This window comes from Tamandua tetradactyla, chromosome 7 (genome assembly GCF_023851605.1).
Source record: "Tamandua tetradactyla isolate mTamTet1 chromosome 7, mTamTet1.pri, whole genome shotgun sequence".
Classification (NCBI taxonomy): domain Eukaryota; kingdom Metazoa; phylum Chordata; class Mammalia; order Pilosa; family Myrmecophagidae; genus Tamandua; species Tamandua tetradactyla.
Window position 1 is genome coordinate 77,222,171 of NC_135333.1, and position 20,981 is coordinate 77,243,151.

The window sequence follows — 20,981 nt, forward strand, 5'->3', positions numbered from 1 at the left end:
GCCCCAGCCCACTAATGGGGCAAGATCTTCTTGCCAAATTAGGAGCCTCACAACACTGGATAAAAAACCCTCAAACAAAACTTCATAGCAAGTGGCAGACTAACGTCACTATCCACAGCCCCACCCATGCCCCCAAAGGACAAGATTTCTGGTGTGATGGAACTCTTACCAAGTGCCTTAACTCCACTGCCCTGGGACCATGCTTCCTGGTAACTACTGTTCCTCAATTGACCCTCTATGGGGAGTCCAAACTAACTTGGCTACTGCCCTCTCCTCGCTCAGAAAGGACTGCCTTTCTTCCTATCCTAGCAGGCATCAGCCTAACCGCTTTGGTCGCAGCCTCAGCCACAGTGGGAGGGGCGCTGGGACACAATATTTTAACCTCTCAAAACTTTAAAACTCGACTACAGGTAGCCCTGGAATCAACATCAAAATCCCTCTCCTCTCTACAATGCCAACTCACCTCACTAGCCCAGTTAACTCTTCAAAATCGACAGGCCTTAGACCTGCTGACAGCTGAAAAAGGAGGAACATATATATTCCTCCAAGAGAAATGCTGCTATTACATCAACGAGTCGGGTCTGGTGGAACAAAATATTCAAACCCTAAACAAACTAAGAGGAGATCTCTACCACAGAAAACAAGGAACCAACTCTGCCTTAAGCTGGTTTTCTTCTCCTCTGGTGACATGGCTCCTCCCACTACTAGGGCCAGTTATCCTGATCTGTCTCTTTTTTCTCCTAGCTCTCTGCCTCCTCAACTTCCTTCAGGGATGCATGAAGGAACTATCCCGGGTAGCAGTCAACCAAATGCTTCTGCATCATTATCATCACCTGCCCTCCTCACCAGATTCCTACAGCCAGCCTCCCCACTCCCCTGGCCATGATGGTTCCAGCCTATAACCCCACGCCACCCCACTACAGCAGGAAGTAGCCAGAAAGATCTCAGCAACCTATTATCACAAAAAGGCTGGAATGCTAGGTCGGGGGAACAGGGAAGGGCACTGCAACTGGAGCTGCGGAAGCTGTGTCACCCCTCCCAACCTGACTTCAGGAACTAATGAACTGCCCCTTCTGGACATCACCTGACCTCCATCCTTAAAAGCTGCCTGCACCAAAGCCCATGCGTGCACTCACCTCCCTCCATCTTGGGTTTGGTGAGTTCTGCCCGTGAGCACAGAAGTACCCCCCCCCCCCCCTTTGAGTTTCCTGGTCTACCTTTCTTCTTTCTCACCCTTTCGCCTCCTAAACCTTTCACAAGGTTTTTTATGGAGTCTAACAAGAGGAGATGAAGTCATTACAACTTCAAATAATCAAGTTTAAGCAGAAAGGGAGACAGAGTTATCATTTCAAAAGGCAAGTCACTTCAGTAGTAAGTATGCACAGGGTTGAGACTAGGCTAGACTTGCCATTACAATAGTGAGTGTAAGCAAGAACAATCTGCAAATGTAAAAGAGTGACCTTGGGGCTGGAGCCAGTTAAAGGCTAACTCAGGTTCTTCTATTAGCATTATAGTCTTTGACCCTGTAAGTTGCCTTAAGGCAAATATGGGATAAAGGAAGTAACAGCTCATACAATCACAAAGGCTCAAGATAAGGGCTTTTACATTCATCATCAGATATCAGGGCAGTTGAATTATAGTTCAGAGATTTCAGATGTTTCCCAAAGCACCAGAAAGCAAGAAGGAATATCTATATAATAATTCAGTAATAATCATCATCATCGTTTAAATCCTAACTACTCAGTCACAACCCAGCATTTGTATGGTTAATGTGGTCCTTTAACTGAAGGTCACCCACCATCTTTAAGTTTCCTCTGTTACCTTTGCCTGGGGGATTAGAACAATTCCACCCTCAGAGCTGGCCCCTCCCCACCCCACTGTGATCTGAAGTAACCAATCAAAAGTAGAGATCTGCAATCAGAACAGCCTCGCCCTCCCGGAATTTGGAAGACTAGGTCTTTATGTCTCCCAGCACCAAAAAGCTGAGCCTAGAGCCTGTGCTCCAGTCCCCACTGCTGCCTGCCCTGAGACTGGGGAGGGGGAGGTATGGATGGTAGCAGCTACAGGAAGGGTGAAGCTCAATGGTGTTTACCAAAATTTATCAGCCCCTTCTTCCTGCTCCTCCCCAGATGCCTCACAGTGTTCCACTAGGAGTTTCAAAGTACTTGATTCTGTTCCTATCAGTTCAGTAGTTGATTTGGTGGAGAGACTGATTCCTGGACCCTGCTACTCTCAGATCTGCCATCACTCCTCCTCCTACTTCATTTCTGACATCCCTTTCAATAGGATATTATGTGGTAGACTTAGTAATACTATGAGCATTGTTTCTATCTCAGACCTATTTCCACTGTGGTTCTGAGGCTTTAAAAATATGTATAAGGTCATTTCCTTCTTCATGGGCTCGATCTGGTTACAATAATCTAGAAATCAACATATGAGCCTTTCAGAACTGTGCTATCAACTTTGAGGGAAATCTCTTATGTGTGTGTGTGGTTTTTTTTTGTTTTTTGCTTGAGGTCTATGGAAGTAAGAGCTGGCTTAAGTTTCCTCCCTTAATTTGTTCCTTATTTTATTGTAGCTGTCAATTTTTGACAAGTATTTTGTAGTTTAAATTTTTCTCTTCTATTATTTGTTATCTTCATTGTTCTTCAAAGGATTTAAAGAAAGAAGAATAAGGAAAAAATATTATTCTCCATTTTAGGTCTTGATTACTCTTTTTTGGTGGGGTGGTGGTGCATGATCTGGTAATTTAACCCAGGTCTCCCGCATGAAAGGTGAGCATTCTACCACTGAACCCCCACGCACCCTAGGTCTTGATTACTTTTTGATGCTGGATATTTGGCATTTAACAGACAAAACAAAAAATCGGTGCAGAATAGATGAGACAAGTTTAGGAAAATCTGATAATTCTTGAAACTGATGAATATATGGGAATTTGTTAGTTAGTCCCTCTATTTTTGTGTACATTTGAAAAATTCTACAGTCATTTGTTAAAAATAAATTAATTTAGGTTTACTTAGCCTACATAGAAGTCCCAGGGTTGAAAATTATTCATTCTGAATTATAAAGTGAGTAAAGGGGAGAACTGAAAGGTAAAGATTATTTGTTGGAACCTTCTTTGTGACTGAAACTGTGGTAGGTTCTTGACAAATTTTTTGTTTTTAAATCTTCATAATGAGACAGTGAAGTGGGTATTATGATTTGTGATTCACTGATGAAACACCAGGGGCCTAGAGATGCTAATTAATCTTCAGGTAGTAGAGAGCAGAGCAGGAATTTGACCTTTGTCTGGGTTCCATTCTTAGGTCACTGCCATCACTGGAATTGGTATATCACATCTATGTTGCTAGATGGGCAAGTTGGGGCCATGCCTCTGTTTCAAGGTTAAGAAATGTTTCACAAATATGTAGTGACCACGATGGAAGATGACTCCTGGAGTCTTCAACTGAGGAGCTGTTTCATCAATGCTGCCTTAGAATTAAAGATGATTGGGGTCTTTTTTTTTTTGTCAGTCTTTGAGTTACTGAATCTGCCAGCTGTCAAGAATATTGCTTGCTACTAGAACCTACCCATCTCTACATTTCACTCTTCCCTGTCTGATTCAAAGTTCCTAAAGGCAGAGACCATGTTTGGACACCTCTAACACCAAACACAGCTCCTGGAATAAAAGTTGATGCTCAACATACTTATGAATGATGACCAAGAGCTTTTATGTCACAATCTGATCCCCATCCAGAGAATCTCCTTGTGCTGGACATTGAGGTACAGATTACAGATGTCCAGATACCAAGTAAGGACTCTTGCTGCACATTGAGTGTTCAACCTGTAAATTATTGTATTTTATTTTCATTTTCTGCTTTCCTAGGTGACAGAGAAGACATAAGATTTTTCTTAATCTCAGAAGTGGTTTTGAGGGCAGAGGCCTGGGGGAGGAGTAATATGGTTGGAGGACATGTTTTCATTTTGAAGTTTTGAAGGTTAGTAGCAGAGGAGTTGCAAATTTGTTCTTGCATTTGCTGAGTCAACGCTACTCAAGACCAGCTGACTTTCATCATTTTCCCCAAGATTTTAAGCAAATGGGTGAAGCTAGATGCCTTAAGAAGGGGTAAGGGGTGGCTGCTAGATGGTGCGGAGGGAATATTTGCAGCTTGAAGGGCTGTCTTCACAGGTAAACAGGATTTGACTTTGTCCTGCACCTGAGACAGCTGCATGTCTGCTTCCCATGGTAGAGGCTGGAAGCAAAACCCCTCATGTGGGGCAAATGATACTGACCTCAGACTTTCTTACCCCTGAGCAGCAATGCTAGCTTTGCTCTGCTTCAGTGCAGGAGAGTTTAGCCAGTTTTTCAGTGAGCACAAGATGACAACTGATGCATTTCAGAAAATGGATAGAATCGGTGGAAACACACAGACTCATTAAACTTTTAACTTTTATTCTTACCTAATATATAATATGTTTTCTGCAAGAACTATTTTGAGTTAAATATAATTTAATTGAGATAAGTATTTCAAATATAATTGTCAATTTGAAAAATTCTATCACAAATACAGAAACAGAGCCAATAAACAAAACAAAATAAAACCAAAATACATGAAATAAGAACAGAATCTCCTTAGGTTCCGGCTGGTGTATTAGTTCCTCTTCTTATCCAGGTGGAAACTACTAGTGTAAGGTGTAAGGCTACAGAGAAAAGGTAGTTATTGCACCAAGAGCATATATTTGATTCATAAAAGAAAGTCTGTATTCCAGTCAGGGCAGCCAAGACTAAATAGAAATCATCTAAGCTCTTATCTGTTTCACTGAGGTCTCAGGAAAATAGAGGCTTTCAGGATGTTTGAGGTTGCTAGCTAAGTGCAATTGGATTTAATTTGACTGAGATTTTGGCCTCATTTAGGTTTAAAAATAAGTGTTCACTTCGCCTGTGGTGTTCAATTGCAAGTATTCCAGAGCGCCTTTTTTGTAGCTGGCTACCCTTTTTGGCTTTCGACTTCTTATCCCTAAGGCCTGTCTTTTCTGTAAAGAGCTGGCAATCATGTCTGAAAATTCTGCTTGCAGGCGTTGTTGATTCTCCCTGGAAAGGGGGTGAGGAGACAAAATGGAATTTCTCAGTATGTTCATACAGAATATTTTTTAGCTCTAGAATACTCAGTTCAGTTCACACAATACTCATTGAATGCATATCATGTGCTAGACACTGCTAGACACAGGAAATCCAAAAATTTCAAGCCAATCCTTGCCTTTGATGAGGCATAAAACTGTTACCCCAATGTGTTGGTCATGATAGAAAGAACTGAATCTATTTCAAGCAGGAAATTATATTTCAATTGCAAAGGGAAACAACACACAGCTGGAATTAGAAGGCATAGTTAGGAGGAGCTAGGATTACATAAGCCCCTGCAAGAAGGGATCAAGGAGCCAGGAGGATGCTAGGTACCTACTGTATAACCCAGAAAACCTGCTGGTCCCACAAAGATCTGGGAGTGGGGTGGTGTTTGGGGAGGGCTCAGAATGGATTGAAGGTTTCAAGAGCTTGGACTAGAGCTGTGGCATTCCTAGGGGCCAGGTCACCTGTGCCCAGGGATGGGGTTTTGGTGTCTCTACAGGCTTGGCATCTGTCCGGGTCTGGCATCTAGGAGTCTGCAAGACAGGCTTCCGCTACCATAGCAACAGCCACTGGACAGGTAGCTGCAGTACCTGCCCATGTGCAACTGAATGATAATTAAAGTCACCTTTTGGGGAACTGAAACCTGCCAGCTAGATCTGAAACCCTCTTCTCAGGGAGAACACCAACTCGATGTAAAGACCAGAACTGTAGTCCTGGGGGTGGGAAAGGTCTTGTTTCCATCAGGTGTCTCAGGACAAGGTGTGGGCAAGGGTGGAACTGCTGAGTTCCTCTTTGCCTCCAGAATGCTCTTCTCTTGTCAGAACCAGACATGCAGGAGGTGACCTCTAAACTGACCTCTGTTTTCTTGAGCAAGCCTGGAGCCCCCAGTTTCTAGTAGCCAGAGAAAGGAGATGCCTAAACCTTCTTATGTGCATAGCCCCTAACCTCGTATGCAATATATATCATTGTCACCTGCAAAGCATGTGTCAGCAAATCGTCTATATGTAAAACAACTTAGAGAGCCATGATCTCCAGCTTCCCTCTCCCTGCCAGCCCCAGCAGCTTACACAGTAGGAGGGGTTGGCAGACTGTACTCCTGATCCTTCATCCCGGTCAGCCAGTAGGTGGTCTCAGTTCCTCTTCCCTAGTGAGACGAAAAGAAAAAGAAAAGTGGACAATTTGCTGGCATAGCAGAACTCTAGGTGAATTTTCTTCCTTTTTAATTTAGAGTTCTTGTAATATTGCTATCGTGATATTTTGATATGTCTTTAAGGGGGAAAAAGGAGAATACTTTGAAAAAACACGTCTGAAGAATGAGAGATTTATCTTTTAATAAGTACTTGGAAATAAAGATGTGTTAGAGGTAAGGCAAATCACTTCAGGAACATGGGATGTTCTAAGAAGTTACGTTATACAAAGTCGCTGTGGACACTGAATTAGCATCCATTTCACTTAGGAGAAATGCAGAGTTTCTGAGAGTCTCTAGTCACACATTTTTGTCAACTTATCAACAAGGAACTTTGTTTTATGTGTGTTTCTGTTTAAAAGCACCTTGTTTAACACATATTGACACTGAACTCATGGTCAAAAACACTAGAGTTCATGACTGAACAGAGCTTATCTAACACATGTGTGATCTCCATAAGGTACATCATAGCCTTTTTGAATTTTAGAACATTTTAGGCAGCACACGATTGGGGACCATCTTAGACAGTAAAATCACCAAAAGAATGCATAAAAATGTGAAAAATGTGTCATTAAATATAATGTCAAAAGGACATCTGGGGCGGTGCAATGGTGGCTCAGTGGCAGAGTTCTTGCCTGCCATGCCAGAGACCTGGGTTAGATTCCTGGTGCCTGCCCATGCAAGAAAAAAAAAAAAGGACATCTGTTGACCACATGAGAACAGAAACAAGCAGGCAGAACGCCACCTTGTTCAAGCTCAGATGGGAAAATACGTGGGTTGGCCAATTCAAATTTTTTCTGCTCTGCACATATCTGTGAGTGATCATAAAAGCAACGGGAATATTGATTTTGGGGTTCCAAATAAAGTTTAGCAACTAGGTGCATTTGCAGATATGGAATCTATGAATAGTGAGGAATGACTGTGTGGAGGAAGCAATGGCACATGTTATAGCATATTGGTCATAGTTCAAAATATCACAAGAGCTGTGTGAAGTAAAGGAAATTTCTGAGCTGACATTCTTCAGAGATGGCTTCTCCTCCCAGGGAAAGTGGGTGATCATTGTGGGGAGTATAGAAAAAGATTCATTTTTTCTTTTACATGGGCAGGCACCGGGAATCGAACCCAGATCCTCGGGCATGCAGGCAAGCATTCTTACCTGCTGAGCCACCATGGCCCTAGGACAAGATTCTTTGTCTTCATGCTCCTCAGCTTCACCAGCTATGGGATGACCAGCCTGGACATCAAGCCTGAAAGGAAGTGGTCCATGTGCTTTTTCTGTGGGTTCCTTACCTTTAAGTATGTTTCTCCTCTCACTTCATACAGGAACTGGCACTCAGTTCTCTTCAGAATGGCTATAGTGGAGCCACTCACATGAATTCTCAAGGCTGGGAAGGCAAAACAGATAAAAATCATGTCCATTTTAAAATGTGTTACACAATCACATTGGTTTCCCTGGGATGCAGAAGGTAAGTTGCAGGTGTTCTTGATATCGTAGATATTTTTGTGAAAGAAAATTTATGAATAAAATCAGTGAGGTTCAGAATCTTAGCACAAATGGAAGAAAGAGGGTCTGACAGTTGCTTTTAGTGTCCTGAATACTGGGGCTCCTTGGGTGGTGCCCCACAGACTCTGCTTCCAGTCCGGAATGTAGCCCCTGGGCGTGGGTTTGGACTCGGCGGGTGGCACTGAGCTTGGGGGTTGGAATTTGGTGAGGGCCCCGTTTGTAAAGATTCTGATAAATAGTTGGCATGTTGGGGGCAAAAGGAAGACTCAGGAGAGAGTTTCAAGGTCTTAATTTTCTCAAATTTTATACTTCTGAGATATTGTTATCCTTCTGACAATAAGTGGTGAGGGCATTCCAGTTCTGATTCTTAAGTCTGCTTCTGGATACCACTTTTCCCACTGTGGGTGCCTAACAGTCACACCAAAAATAATAACAATAGTAAGAATAATGACAATCCCATATTAAAGGCCTACCAGGTGTCAGAGGCATGCTACATGCTTAACATATGTCATATCAAACCGTCCCAGCCAGGATTGATAGCCCATTTTCAACTTATACCATCATTTGTTTGAGGCTTAGAAAGATCCAGTCACTCTCTGCCAACCCTTCCTCCAACTTACAGAGCTACTGATTACCAGATAGGATTTTAACTTTCTGACCCCAACCTTATTCTCTCTTTTGCTGCATGAATTTTCCAATATAAGCTAGTTATAAGCTAGTACCAGATTATCAGTAGACTACCAAGGTGTTTTGTGTTTTTGTAAGTTCTGCCACCCATATCTTCCAATGTTTCTTTCTCTTTTCTATATATTTCCATTTCTGTCATTATCATCAGTATTTATTGGGCTACTATATGCAGTGCACTGTAACTCTGCCCTGCTAGACAAATACGATATAGGCTTTTGTGTAAAATGAACACTTAGATTTTTCTTCACTAAAGCCAATTCCCAGGGAAATCAAATAAAAGAGGAATAGAAAAATGAACCACGGTAGATATTCCATATCTAACCCATTCATTTTTTTTCCAACTTTAAATTGAATGGCCATTCCAGGTGGAACATGCCTGAATACATTGCAAATGAGCCAAAAAATGACAGTAACAGTCTAAAGCTGAGCAAAGAAGGATGAATAAATAATTATTTATAAACAACAATAAAAGCAAATATAGCAGGGACTGGATTGACACAGGATCACTTCCAGCCAATGTAAAGGGCCATTCACTTCACTGGTGATTTGTAACTTGTGCATTTTATTTATTTATTGTGCATTTTAGCCTACAATTCCCCTCTGCTAGAAGACAGAATCTTTGTACTCAACGAAAAACAATCTCCATTCTTACGGAGGCCGGTGGATTCCATCCTAGAGGCTGTGTTGACAGTATCTCCAAATAGACAGTATCGTGGCATCTTGATCCCGACAACTCCTGCAGCACAAGGACCTGAAACAGGAGACAGAAAGTAGCAAGTGGAGACAATGGAAATTGCAGCATGGAGTGAAGATAGACAATTACCTCCTCTGAGTCAAATGCTGAATATTCATGTCATTGGAGAAGTGGCTGAGTATGTGGAATGTGAACTGTCACTTTTGCTTTAAATGGATGTATCCAATGAGAGAAACATCATTTTTCAATGTATGCTTTCATCCAGTATTTCGCTGTACCACAGTAATTAAATTTGCACTAAACAAGATGACATGCTGCTTCAGAGATCCAGGTCACAAAGTTGAGAAGTCCTTATATATTTAATGTTTTAAATAGAAGGCTCTCAAGAAGGATGAAGACTTCCCCTGCTTGCTTACTGTATCAAGTCACACAACTCTGAATTCCAGATTGCTAGGTGACACAGTAGACTCAAAGGCACAATGGTCCAAGTCTATTTAATTTAATTAAATTTTAGTCAGGTATTTCTGGCATGATGATGGAAGACCCAGAAGACAATGACTTGGTATAATCTTTCCTAAGCCTTTCTTGGGCCAGGTGAAGGCACCTGGATAGAAGAGCTTGCAAGTCAAGAACATTCCAACAAGCAACAAAACTCAATGCAAGACTGTACTCTGTGGGTATTAGGTAGGAAAGAAGAGTTGCTCAATGAAGCATTTGCATGGAATGACTGAATGCAAGAAATTTTTAGAAGTTAACAATTAACTCAGAAAACTACTAATTTTCTATTTGGCTTATTGAGTTTTGATCTGTATGAGTTTCTTGGATTTATCCTAGAAATAAATACTCTGTTTATGAGCATTTTAAAAAATCACAATACTTGAGCTTTCCCTGAGTGCTGAGCCCTTCTCTAACAGATCTGAAGCAAAAACAACAAAATAAACACAAACCAAACACCAAAACAAACCCATAAGGAAGGGAAGGAGCAGTAGAGGCAGCTGTCTAATCAGGTGATCTCTGAGCTCCCCAGCCAGACCTGGCCTTGTGTTAAGAGTGCTAGGTATATTCTCAAAAAGGAAGTGATAAAGGTAGGAGAGGCCTGGTAGTAGAAAATTCCTTGTAGATATATATCTCTGGATTCCCAAAATTTAACTTTGCAACCTTTTAATTTCACAGGTCCAAACCCCTCCGGGTATAAAATGACCTGAAGTCTTAATGGTGATAACCCCAGACATTTAGCAGGTCATGGAGAAAATGGTCTGGGCCAGGGCCAGAGCCCCAGTCTCATTGCCTTGGTTCAGGCAGTCCTGCTGCCATCCCTCCCTCCAGGCCTGGAAATGTGTGAAGAGTTGGAAAAGAGTATACTGCTGCTGTGGACAGGGAGCAAGAAATCCCCCATGTGTACATGGAAACATCAGTGGCATTTGGCCATGGATATGACGAGTGAAGGAAATGGTTTTTCCCTGGCAGTCAAAGATGTGGTAGCAGTTTAACTTTTTTCTATTTACTGTCACTTTGAGAATCTCACCAATTTATTACTCATTCAACAAATATTTACTGTTAGGTTCTGTGCTAGGCATTGTGAATACAGGATGACATTTGCAATTACAGTTTTCTGGTCACTGTCACAAAGCCCAGTGTCATCTCTCAGATCATAAGTATTCTGACCCTCTTATGTGGGCAGGAGAAGGACAAGAAAAGGTATATGGATAAGTGATTTAACGTAACACGAGGAAAAGCTGCCTGGCAATCACAATTCAATGACAGAGTGAGTTGGCTTGAAGAAATCATGAGTTTTCTGGGAGTCCTAAAGTTATTTTAAAAGTGGTTATATAATTACTTAAGGAAAATATAAAGACAATTTATGCTCTGCACAGAATTAATCTATATGACTTCTGAGTTCCTCTCTATGTTTTTTTTCTGTTATTTGTAACTCATCTTCTCAAATCCCTCAGGTCAAGCCTGGGCAACTTTCAAGGTTTTTAAAGTGACCTGTGTTCTTTCTGCACTATTAGAAGGAAGGTGGGAGGGGAGAAAAAGGGGGGACATAAATGCCTTTTTATTATAAGTTGTCCAACTAGATATTTTTACCTCTATAGATGATCTAATCCACTTAGGCTTCTATAATATTTTAGTGAAAAAAATATACAGAGTTAGGGGAGTAAGGAAATGGGGAGGAGATAAATGAAAGAATAAATATGATGATTTAAATTAGAAGCCCAAAGCTTCTTGTTTCAGCAAGTTGTTGGTTGTTTATCATTCTAAGTGTCAAAAGTGCTGTCAAAAAAGTGTTTTCTAGAGCTATCTAGGGACTGGGTCTAAATATGTAAGGATGGAGCCCCATATTTGACTGACAGAATTCAAGAGTAAACCTCACATGAAAATCTATCACACTTGAAGACCTTTTATCTGTTCTGATTTAGGTGGTGCACACAGATGCATATGGTACCAGAGTGAACTCCAATGCGGATCCATATTGGTAGGCCAGGAAGATGCTCCAACTCAAAGGTCCCCATGAAACTGAGGATATCCAAGGCCATCTTCGCAATGTCTATTGCATGTCGATTACCATTTCTCTTGGGTAAACCGCTAGCCACCATGTAGGCATCACCAATGGTTTCCACCTGTGGAAAGCATTTCTAATCAGTGAATCTGCCCCTTTGAAAGGCACAGAAATTAAACAGAAGCAACTAATTATGTATCAAACATGCATGTTTATTGGGAATTCAGTATGAACATGGTCCTGTTTGCCTTTAATGGGGCCAGTTCAAGATCTGTCCATGCTTATTTCTTCAGGCTTTTAATAGTTTTATAATCTAGTTAAATGAATGATAAACAGCTAGAAAGAATTTAAACCACATTAAAGTACTTAATATGAATATAAATCATCCAGATATGGTGCCAATTCTATAAATGTTAAATAATCTAACTGATTTTAGGCAATTTATGCAAATAGTCTTTGTCTCCAGGAGAAAACATTAACATTTTCCATTGGATTATCATTTTTTCACTAAATTTATCTAAGAACTCCTTAATTACCAGAAGAGTCATCTTTAGCATCTATCAATTTTCACATACTATTTTACAAAAGATAATTGTAGGTTCCTCCAAGACATAATAAACATTCTTGTAGTATGATGATTCCAAACATTTTTCCTGTAATAAGTACTAAATTAATGTTAATGGCATCCTGTAAGCAGTATTCTTTGATAAATGTCTTCCTCTTTAATTTTATTTGATAATGATATGTATAGTTCTGCACCTGTTGGTTAGTTAACTCCTTTTTGCCAACTTTCTCTAAAATGCTTTATCATTTTCTACAGGAACTATTGTTAATTTGGCTCTCTGGGCTCCACGCATTGGGAAATTGACTAAACAAACCCTACTGGAGACATCCTTTCTGCTGATTAATATTAACAGATTATTATATGAGTGTCCTCTAAGTTTTATTTAAGGGATTACAATGTTTCAGGAACATTGTTATCTCAATAATCTTCCAAATAAACCACTGAGTTAAGTATTATTTTTACTCCCATTTTACAGATAGCTAAAGGGAGACTTGGTGAAGTGAAACATATTTTACAAGGTCACACAGTAAGGGGAAAACTGAAATTTGAATGCAGGTGTCTAATTATAAAGTTACTTCATCTATAAGCTCTACTGCTTTTCTGATATGAAAATGTGGGAATTCAATTCTCCTCTACTCTTCTGAATCATACAATTGTGAAGTTAGAATGGTAAACAGCTTTTTACCAATACCATTTACCAATGATTATCTTAATTTGCCTAAACTCCCACTTTTATTTAGGAAACCACAAAGAAGAAACAAAAAGCAACTGAGACAGGCTGACATTCCAACAATCCTTTTCAGTGCTAATTAAGACTCCTGCCTCCATGGGAAAAGAGGAACTATAATAAACAAGTCATGCTGACATTGACAAGTCTGCTACTCTTCACCAGAGAAGGCCATTCCTACACAAACATTCTGCCTGTGCAGCTTTTGCAGATTTATGGTACCCAAAGATGCCCTTTCCCCCAAAACTCACATAGTTTATCTCTTCCTTGCCTCTCCCTCCCTGTTCTCCCATACTCTTTTTATTTTTTCTAAACAGATACATATATAAACTGTTTCCTTGCCACTCTTCTTTGAATAGTAAGTTTCTTTTCTTTCTGCTCCCATGTGGATCATTTAATCAATAAATTTATTCTGCACTGTATAGTTTCTTAAATGCTGCCAGAATGCAATACACCAGGAATGGAATGGCTTTTATAAAGGGAATTTAATAAGTTACAAGTGTATAGTTCTAAGCCTATAAAATTGTCCAAACTAAGGCATCCAGGGAAAGATACCTTAATTCAAGGAAGGCCAATGGGTAAGGAACACCTCTGTCATCTGGGTAGTCACGTGGCTGGCATCTTTTGGTCCCTTGCTTCTGGGCTCCATTGCTTTCAGCCTCTGTTCCTGTGGGGGTTCCTCACTTTGCTTTTCCAAGGTTGGGTTTCATCTTTTGGATTCCCTTAGCTTTCTCCAGGTCCTGGTTGCTTAACATCTCATGGCAATGTCTGCTGGGCTCCAAGCATCTCTAAACATCTGTGGCTCTATTCTCCAAGTGTCAGCATCTGTGTTAGTTCTGGGTTCTGTTGGCTGTCAACTGTCTCCAAAATGTTCCCTCTTTTAAAAGACTCTGGTAGACTAATCAAGACCCACCTGGAATGGGTGGAATTATATCTCCATCTAATCAAAATGTCACACACACAATTGGGTGTGCCACATCACTATGGAGATGATCTAATCCATCTCACTGTGGAGATGATTAACAGTATTGAGTCAGGATTAAAAGAAATGGCTACCCTTCCTCCAAAGATTGAATCAGGACTAAAACATGGTTTTTTATGGGGAACATAATGGCATCAAATTGGCACATGCACCTTGGTTTTTGGAGTCTGTTTTCAACTTAACAGTCTGATGTCAGAAGTGGGATTTGAAGACAGCTGTCAGGACAATGCTGGGATGGCAGTTCAGGGAAGAGCTTAGGTACCAGCAGGAATTATTTGTGCCCCGTTTTCTCCAGGTTCATCATCTGGCTCACTTGGCTAGCCCTCTCAGATCCTTGAACTCCCATTGTGTTGCAGTTGAGGTCAAATATGTTTGTTGAGCTTAAGCTCTGTTGCAGACTCTGTTGTTTTCAACTGTCTGGTAAGAGAATTCTCTTTTGTTTCTCTAACTCTGAGACACAGTCAGTCAGTCAATCTGTTTTGTTGAGCAAATAGTCTGTGTTTTGTTTTGTTAAAGCTGCTGGAATGCAATATAGCAAAAATGAGTTGGTTTTTATAAAGAGGATTTATTAAGTTAGAAGTTTACAGTTATAAGGCCATAAAAATGCCCAAATTCTGGTATACAGAGAGAGATACCTTGACGCAAGAAAGGCCAATATATGTCACATGGAAAGGCATGTGGCTGGCATCTGCTGGTCCTTGTTCCCAGTTCCGTAGCTTACAGCTTCTGATACCAGTGGTTTCCTCTCTCAGTGTCTATGGGCCTTCACTTAGCTCCTCTAGGACACAGCTCTGGGTTTGGGCTTGCTTAGCATCTCATAAGAAGGCACATGGCAACATCTGCTGGGCTCTGCATCTCCAAACGTCCGTATCTAGGCATCTGCTCTCTCTGTCTCCACTCCAAATATCTGCATCTCTATCAGCTCTGAAGCAGCTGGCATCTCTTAGGGCTTCTGCATTTCCAAATGTCTGTGTCTGCATCTGCATCTGAAGTTTCTCCAAATGTTTTCCCTTTTAAAGGAGTCCAATAAACTAATCAAGACCCATGAGTCAACTGGATGGAGTCACATCTCCATCTAATCAAAAGGTCACACCCACAATTGAGTGTGTCACATTTCCATGGAAACAATCCAATCAAAGGGTTTCCACCCTACAATGCTGAATCTGGATTAAACAGTCCTGATTATTTGATCAACCTTGTGGGACTGCCCCCACAAATTTGGATCAGGAAAAAGACAAGGCTTTTCTGGGGTATTTAACAGCTTCAAACCAGCACACCCTGGTAAAACCTTTGTGGATTCATTACTGAACTGCCAAGTTTTATTGACTCTGTTTTGTTTTATTAAAAACAGTCATTTATTATATCTACATAAGAATTCTAATGTCACCAGTTCCGAGTATCCTGGTAGATGAGTTAAACTAACCTCTGATGAATCTAAATTTACATAGACACAGTGAGGCTGTTTTGATCATATTAGACTTAATTATCTCAAGGAAAAACTTAGCCCCTAATTTAAAATTGTTTGCTAAATGGAATGCTTTTAACAAATGGCTACTAGAAACTACTGAAAGGAAACAATAAAGAACTAATGCAGCTGCTTCTCTCTCCCTCTCTCTTTATCCCTCTCTCTCTCACCCTCTTGCTCTCTTTCTCTCACAGTGCTGCCAAAACCCCTTTCTCCCTTTTCTCCTCCCCTTCCTAATACCTGAATTCCTGATCTGTCCCTGCTAGGTCTTTTAAAACTAACCCATCTAACCCAACCTCATGTTCTCATTCAAAATCAAATCCTTTGTTCCCTGGACCCAAAGCCTGAGCTAGGGTAGGGAACCTGGAGGAGTAATCTCCAGGTGGCCTGCTTCTTTATCGTAAGAAGAAGTCACCCAATTGCTTAACTGCTACACACCTCTGTGCAAGTAAGGGCATACCCTGAAAACCCTGAGGGAACATAGCACATGTTACAAAGACATTATGAACCCTAATAAAAATAGCAGAAGCACTGCCTCAGCAGTCAGCTGGTGGTCATTTTGTGCGGTATGGTCAGCTACAGTAAGCTGTCTCAAGACAGATATATCGGCAAATTGAAAAACAAGTTAGAGCTAAAAAGAGACATGCAGATTTCCACATCTGCTTTAGTAACAAGTTCGTGAGAACAGCTAAATAAGAGAGATAATGATATATAAGTGCTACCCTGTCATTTCTTAAAATTAAGAGGTAAAAAAAAAAAAATGGGATCCAAAACCTAGAATTCCTGAGAGGACATCAAGAAATACCAATAATCAAAGAATTAGCAAAAATGCTAATTGTCAGAGCAATGTAAAGTCCCTTTAACAATCCTGTTTTAGTCAGTAAGTGAAAAGTGGAACTAATTGTAATACGCTGCTGAGGAATTAATTAAATTGGGAAAAGCTGCTCCTCCTGGTAACTAAGAAGCAAATGTTTTAGCCTTTATCTGCCTAATATGCCTACACCTGCTGAGGAAGCTGCCTTATAATTACATTTTAAAGATACGCATAAAGGAAGGCAAAAGTTTTAGGAATACTTCTCAAATAATCTGATTTAGTAACTGTAATACAAGATTGTAAAGCTTGTTTCTAGCTTCACCCTTGTTCAGTGCCCTTTAGTAGTAAGCACATTCATAAAGCTAGCCTGCCCCTGAAGGATTTTATAAAACTGTAAAGACAAAATACCTTCAAGGATTTCAAAATTAACATAAAATTAAATCTTTTTTTTTTAGGGGACAGTATAAACATATATATATACACCCATCAATTCTTTTTAAAGATTGTATATTACTCTTTCAACAATGCATTAATTAAAGTGTTTTAAATATTAAGCATTATTCTAACAAGTTTAATTTATATGGTAATTGTATGTTGTAAAATGGTTACTTGAAAATAACTTCCAGAATCACTCTGGTAGCTTAAGAATGTAAGGTATACAGGTTGTGTTTTTATTAAAGGAAAGAGAGAGTAATTTTGTCCTGGATAACTGGTTGTTACAGAATAAAAAGATGTAAGACAAAATCTTGTTACTGGACAATGGCAGTGGATTCTCTGCCCAGTGCAGCCAAATAACCAATTCCTGAGACACTGGGGTTTCAGAGAGAAAGACTTTATTACTAAGCACAAAGCAGGAGATTAGATGGCCTATCAACCCCAAAATCTGTCTCCCTGAACTGCTGTGATTCTGACAGGTATATGGTATTAAAAAAATGGGCAGATTTTAAGATAATGAGCACAACAGCAACAGATGATGTAATGAGAGGTGATCTAATTATTGAGCATGTGCAGACTGATTACATAGTTAGTCACAGAATGTATATAAGAAAATGGTGGCCTTAATAGGATGGTCATGGTTTTTGTTATTATAATGAAGAATAGGTCACTTACTTAAACTACTGTGCATGCCAAATGGGACCATTTTAGTTAGATCCAGTTTTGATTATCAAGATAACTTTGGAACTGGGGTAGGTTAGTTCTGGGCTGACCCAAGGCCCTTTATTAATGAACATCAGGGGCTATCTTAAGTGATCATTAGACTCTAAATTCAAAAAACCAGATAAAATGGATTATAGTTCAAAAATTTCAGGTATTTCCCTCTGCCTACTCCAATATACCAGAAAGTAAGAAGGGATATATATGTTATAATTCAGTAATCATAATCATCACTAAAGTCCTAACTTCTCAGCTACGACCTGAATAGATATAGAAAGTTGTAGAAAGTATATAGAAAAAGAAGAAAGTTATTTCTTGTAGTCAAAGTTGAATAAGATTTAATGTGTCGATCTAAAATTTTTTAAAAGCCTTAGTAGCAAATAATATATCAATACAAACTAAAATTTTGTTTTCTCTCTATTAAAGTAATAAAATTTTCTTAAATTATTATTCTATTTTTAATAAGAGGCTATAAAAGTTTTTCTGAATAATCAGTGTTAAAAAAAGCAAAAGTCTATGTTTTATCAGAATTACTTCTTGTACTTTATGTTGACTTCATCATGTCCTTAGTTTTTTTTAAATTTATTTATTAATTTAAAAATTAAGAAACCAAATAAAACATCAATGTATATAATCAGTAATTCACAATATCATCACTTAGTTGCATATTCATCATTTCTTAGAACAATTTGCATTAATTCAGAAAAAGAAATAAAAAGACAATAGAAAAAGAAATAAAATGAACACAGGAAAGAAAAAAAAAAAGATTATACCTACCATACCCCTTACCCCTCGCTTTCATTGATCACTAGCATTATAAACTAAATTTATTTTAGCATTTGTTTCCCCTATTTTTAATTTTTATTCCAAATGTTCTACTCCTTTGTTGACAAGGTAGATAAAAGGAGCATCAGACACAAGAATGTCCTTAGTTTTTAAGAAAATCATCTTCACACTTTTAAAAAAGCTGTTTTTCCTTAACTTTAGTTAAATAAGGAACCAAATATTGTTTCAAACCTAACAACTTTTGACATCTTGCTTTCTCAAGGTCAAAGCCTAAAGGATATCTTATTATTCCAAACAGTTGCAAAAATTCATTTTTTTCACCTTATAAAAGATGAATTACTAAAAATAGTTGAGTTCATTTATTATAAATTGCATAAGAAATGTTTAGAAAACATTATAGAAATTGAAAGTTACTTTCTAAGCTTCTGTTGGTCGCTGATCTACATAATATTAGACAACAATATAGTGCCGCTAATCATAGTTTTAATTCTTTTGAAGAATTTATGGCACAGAAATAATCAAATTTCCTTATCAGTCACATTGTTTTACTCCAATGCTTCTCTGAAGGTACTTACTGTCAGCTATACAGGTCAGAGCTACACCTTCAACAAAAAAGAAGCAAAGCGGTATATAAACTATGTTCTACCCATTAACTCACATAACCCTAGGAAAAACATGAAAAGGAAATTGGACCTCTGTTTCAACAAACACTGTCTCCCACTTAAGTTACTGGCACAGCCAATTTCCAGAGCCTGCAAAACTATAAAAGTATCAGCCACATACATCTTCTGGACATGTCCCCAAAGTGGATGGAAACATCTTACTATATGCACAGCCTGGAAACTCTACCTACTGGAAAGAGCTCCGTCTCCTTAACTCTACAGTGAACACTGCCTCCAGACTGGCTGTGTTGTATAGTGCCTAAGAGCCCTGTGAAACAGGCCAGTGGAAGCCTGGAGTCCGTCTTCCTGTGCTCAAAAGGACCAACAACGCTATACTATGAAGGATGCACAAGAAATGTATCCACCAGGGAAATAAAAGCTGGAACTATGTGGTTAAACACTAAAAGGACACAATTGGCACTAAAGCTTGCTCTTACGGGGAGACAGCACGTGTGGAACTGTAAGCCTAACAATCGCTCATTAACAGCACACCCTCGGCCCTATAGGAGAAAGTTCTGCAGTAATTTTATTTACAAGAAAAGAGCTTCCCACTTGGGTACTCAATAAACATTTATGTTTGTGCCCCAGGCTTCTTTCCCTGCTTCCTCTAAGTTCATCTAATATCTTCCTTGATTAAGCCATGCTGTGGTGACATTCTACAACCAGGTTGACTGTTAAGTATGCAGATACGTGCCAGCTTCAAGTAGCTCTGGCCTCTTACAAGATATTCTCCCACTGTCCTTAGTTTACTAGAGTAATTAAATAATAGCTATTAATCATCCATATCCCCCAAAGTAGCAACTATCTAATTCTAACTGTTCTCTCTCTGTTCAACATGTTATTTTTATTTTTAGAAAACATCTAAAATTGACCCACCCATCTGTGACACCTATTTAGTACAGCTTAACCTGGGTAGTTGCTAAATATGGCATTCTAAGCACCAAAACTCCTTAGTTTATAAATGAAAAATTGTTTATCCTATTGCTGTTTATATTGCAATTGTGACTTCATTTCTCAACGTCAGATTGTAAACCTGAACCCTCCTGTTCCTACGTTCAGAGACTTAAGCAGAAGAGGTGGCAGAGAGATTGTTAACAGTGGTGGGACAGAGTAACTTGTAACACAGTTATACATTCCCACTTTCCCTAATCTCATTTCTACTTATGCTTGTGTTCCTGCTCCTCTTTAGCCCAGGAACCCTTCGATGGCTCACCAACTTCATGTCTCCATGACTAAAAGTCACTAAGTTGTATTTTGTTTCACCTGCGTCCCTAAATTACCTTAATCAGGAGTCTTGAGACTCCCTTGACCAAAAGGAAGGGAATGTGAAGTTAACAATGGTAAATAGCTTTACTAATCATCTTAATTTTCTCAAACTTCCATTTTACTCAGGAAACTACAGAGAAGAAACAGAAAGCAATTGAGGCAGGCTGACATATCAACCATCCTTTAGGTTGCTAATTAAGACCTCTGCCTCCATAGGAAAGGAGGAACTGTAATAGTCATCTGACACCACAAGTCTGCTACTCCTCACCAGATAAGCCCATTCCTATACAAACATTCTGTCTGGGCAGTTGTTTTTTTTTAAATTTTATTTATTTATTTATTTTTGCATGGGCAGGCACCAGGAATCGAATCCAGGTCTCCGGCATGGCAGGTGAGAACTCTCCCTGCTGAGCCACCATGGCCCACCTGCCTGGGCAGTTTTTGCAGATTTATGGAACCCAAAGACACCCTGCCTCAAACAACTCACCCAGCTCACGTCCTCCTTGCCTTCCCCTCCCCGTGTCCCCCCATACCCTTTATTTGTTCTAAACAGTTTAGAAACTGTTTCCCCCCCACTTTCTTTGAGCAGTAACTTTCTTTTAGTCCTGCTCCCATGCATGTCACTTAGCTCAATAAACTTATTCTGCATTTTGGTTTTCAGAGTCTATTTTCAACTTAACACATTATTAGCCCAGAACTGGTCAGCATGCTAGTCAGATAAAAGATCCAGCTCTACTTTATTCTTCTCTGAATGATGTTTGCTAATCTTTTCATTTCAATAGCAACAAAAAGTAACAGATGACCTGACTCCTGTTTTGCTTTATATGACCCCGTGTCTTCTCAGCTGCATTCGTAATCAGCCTAAACACTGTCCATTTTTGAAG

General features: G+C 39.5%; 1 protein-coding gene and 1 long non-coding RNA gene across 12 annotated transcripts in view; one reads left to right on the top strand and one right to left on the bottom strand.

The window, feature by feature from the left end:
* The first annotated feature begins 1,932 nt into the window (after positions 1–1,932).
* Positions 1,933–11,862, top strand: LOC143691542 (uncharacterized). Of its 9 annotated transcripts, XR_013179565.1 has the most exons (8): positions 1,942–2,161; positions 2,702–2,774; positions 3,306–3,762; positions 3,866–3,977; positions 6,158–6,306; positions 7,614–7,756; positions 9,068–10,940; positions 11,596–11,862. It is a non-coding gene; the product is annotated as an uncharacterized LOC143691542 (long non-coding RNA). The 9 variants fall into 9 exon arrangements; XR_013179562.1 differs by lacking the exon at positions 3,866–3,977 and having other exon boundaries at positions 1,941–2,161; positions 3,306–3,790; positions 5,926–6,306; XR_013179563.1 differs by lacking the exon at positions 3,866–3,977 and having other exon boundaries at positions 3,306–3,790.
* Positions 4,447–20,981, bottom strand: part of GUCY2C (guanylate cyclase 2C) — a 69,136-nt gene continuing 52,601 nt past the window's right edge. For 2 of the 3 annotated variants that reach the window (XM_077170156.1, XM_077170158.1), the window contains 5 exons: positions 11,622–11,796; positions 9,134–9,232; positions 7,581–7,675; positions 6,172–6,248; positions 4,447–5,071 (listed from right to left, as the gene is read on the bottom strand). In XM_077170156.1, the coding sequence (XP_077026271.1) occupies positions 4,897–5,071; positions 6,172–6,248; positions 7,581–7,675; positions 9,134–9,232; positions 11,622–11,796 (621 nt within the window). In that variant the 3' untranslated portion in view covers positions 4,447–4,896. Of the gene's footprint in view, positions 5,072–6,171; positions 6,249–7,580; positions 7,676–9,133; positions 9,233–11,549; positions 11,797–20,981 lie in introns of those variants that run through there. The other variant, XM_077170157.1, reaches the window with a different exon arrangement.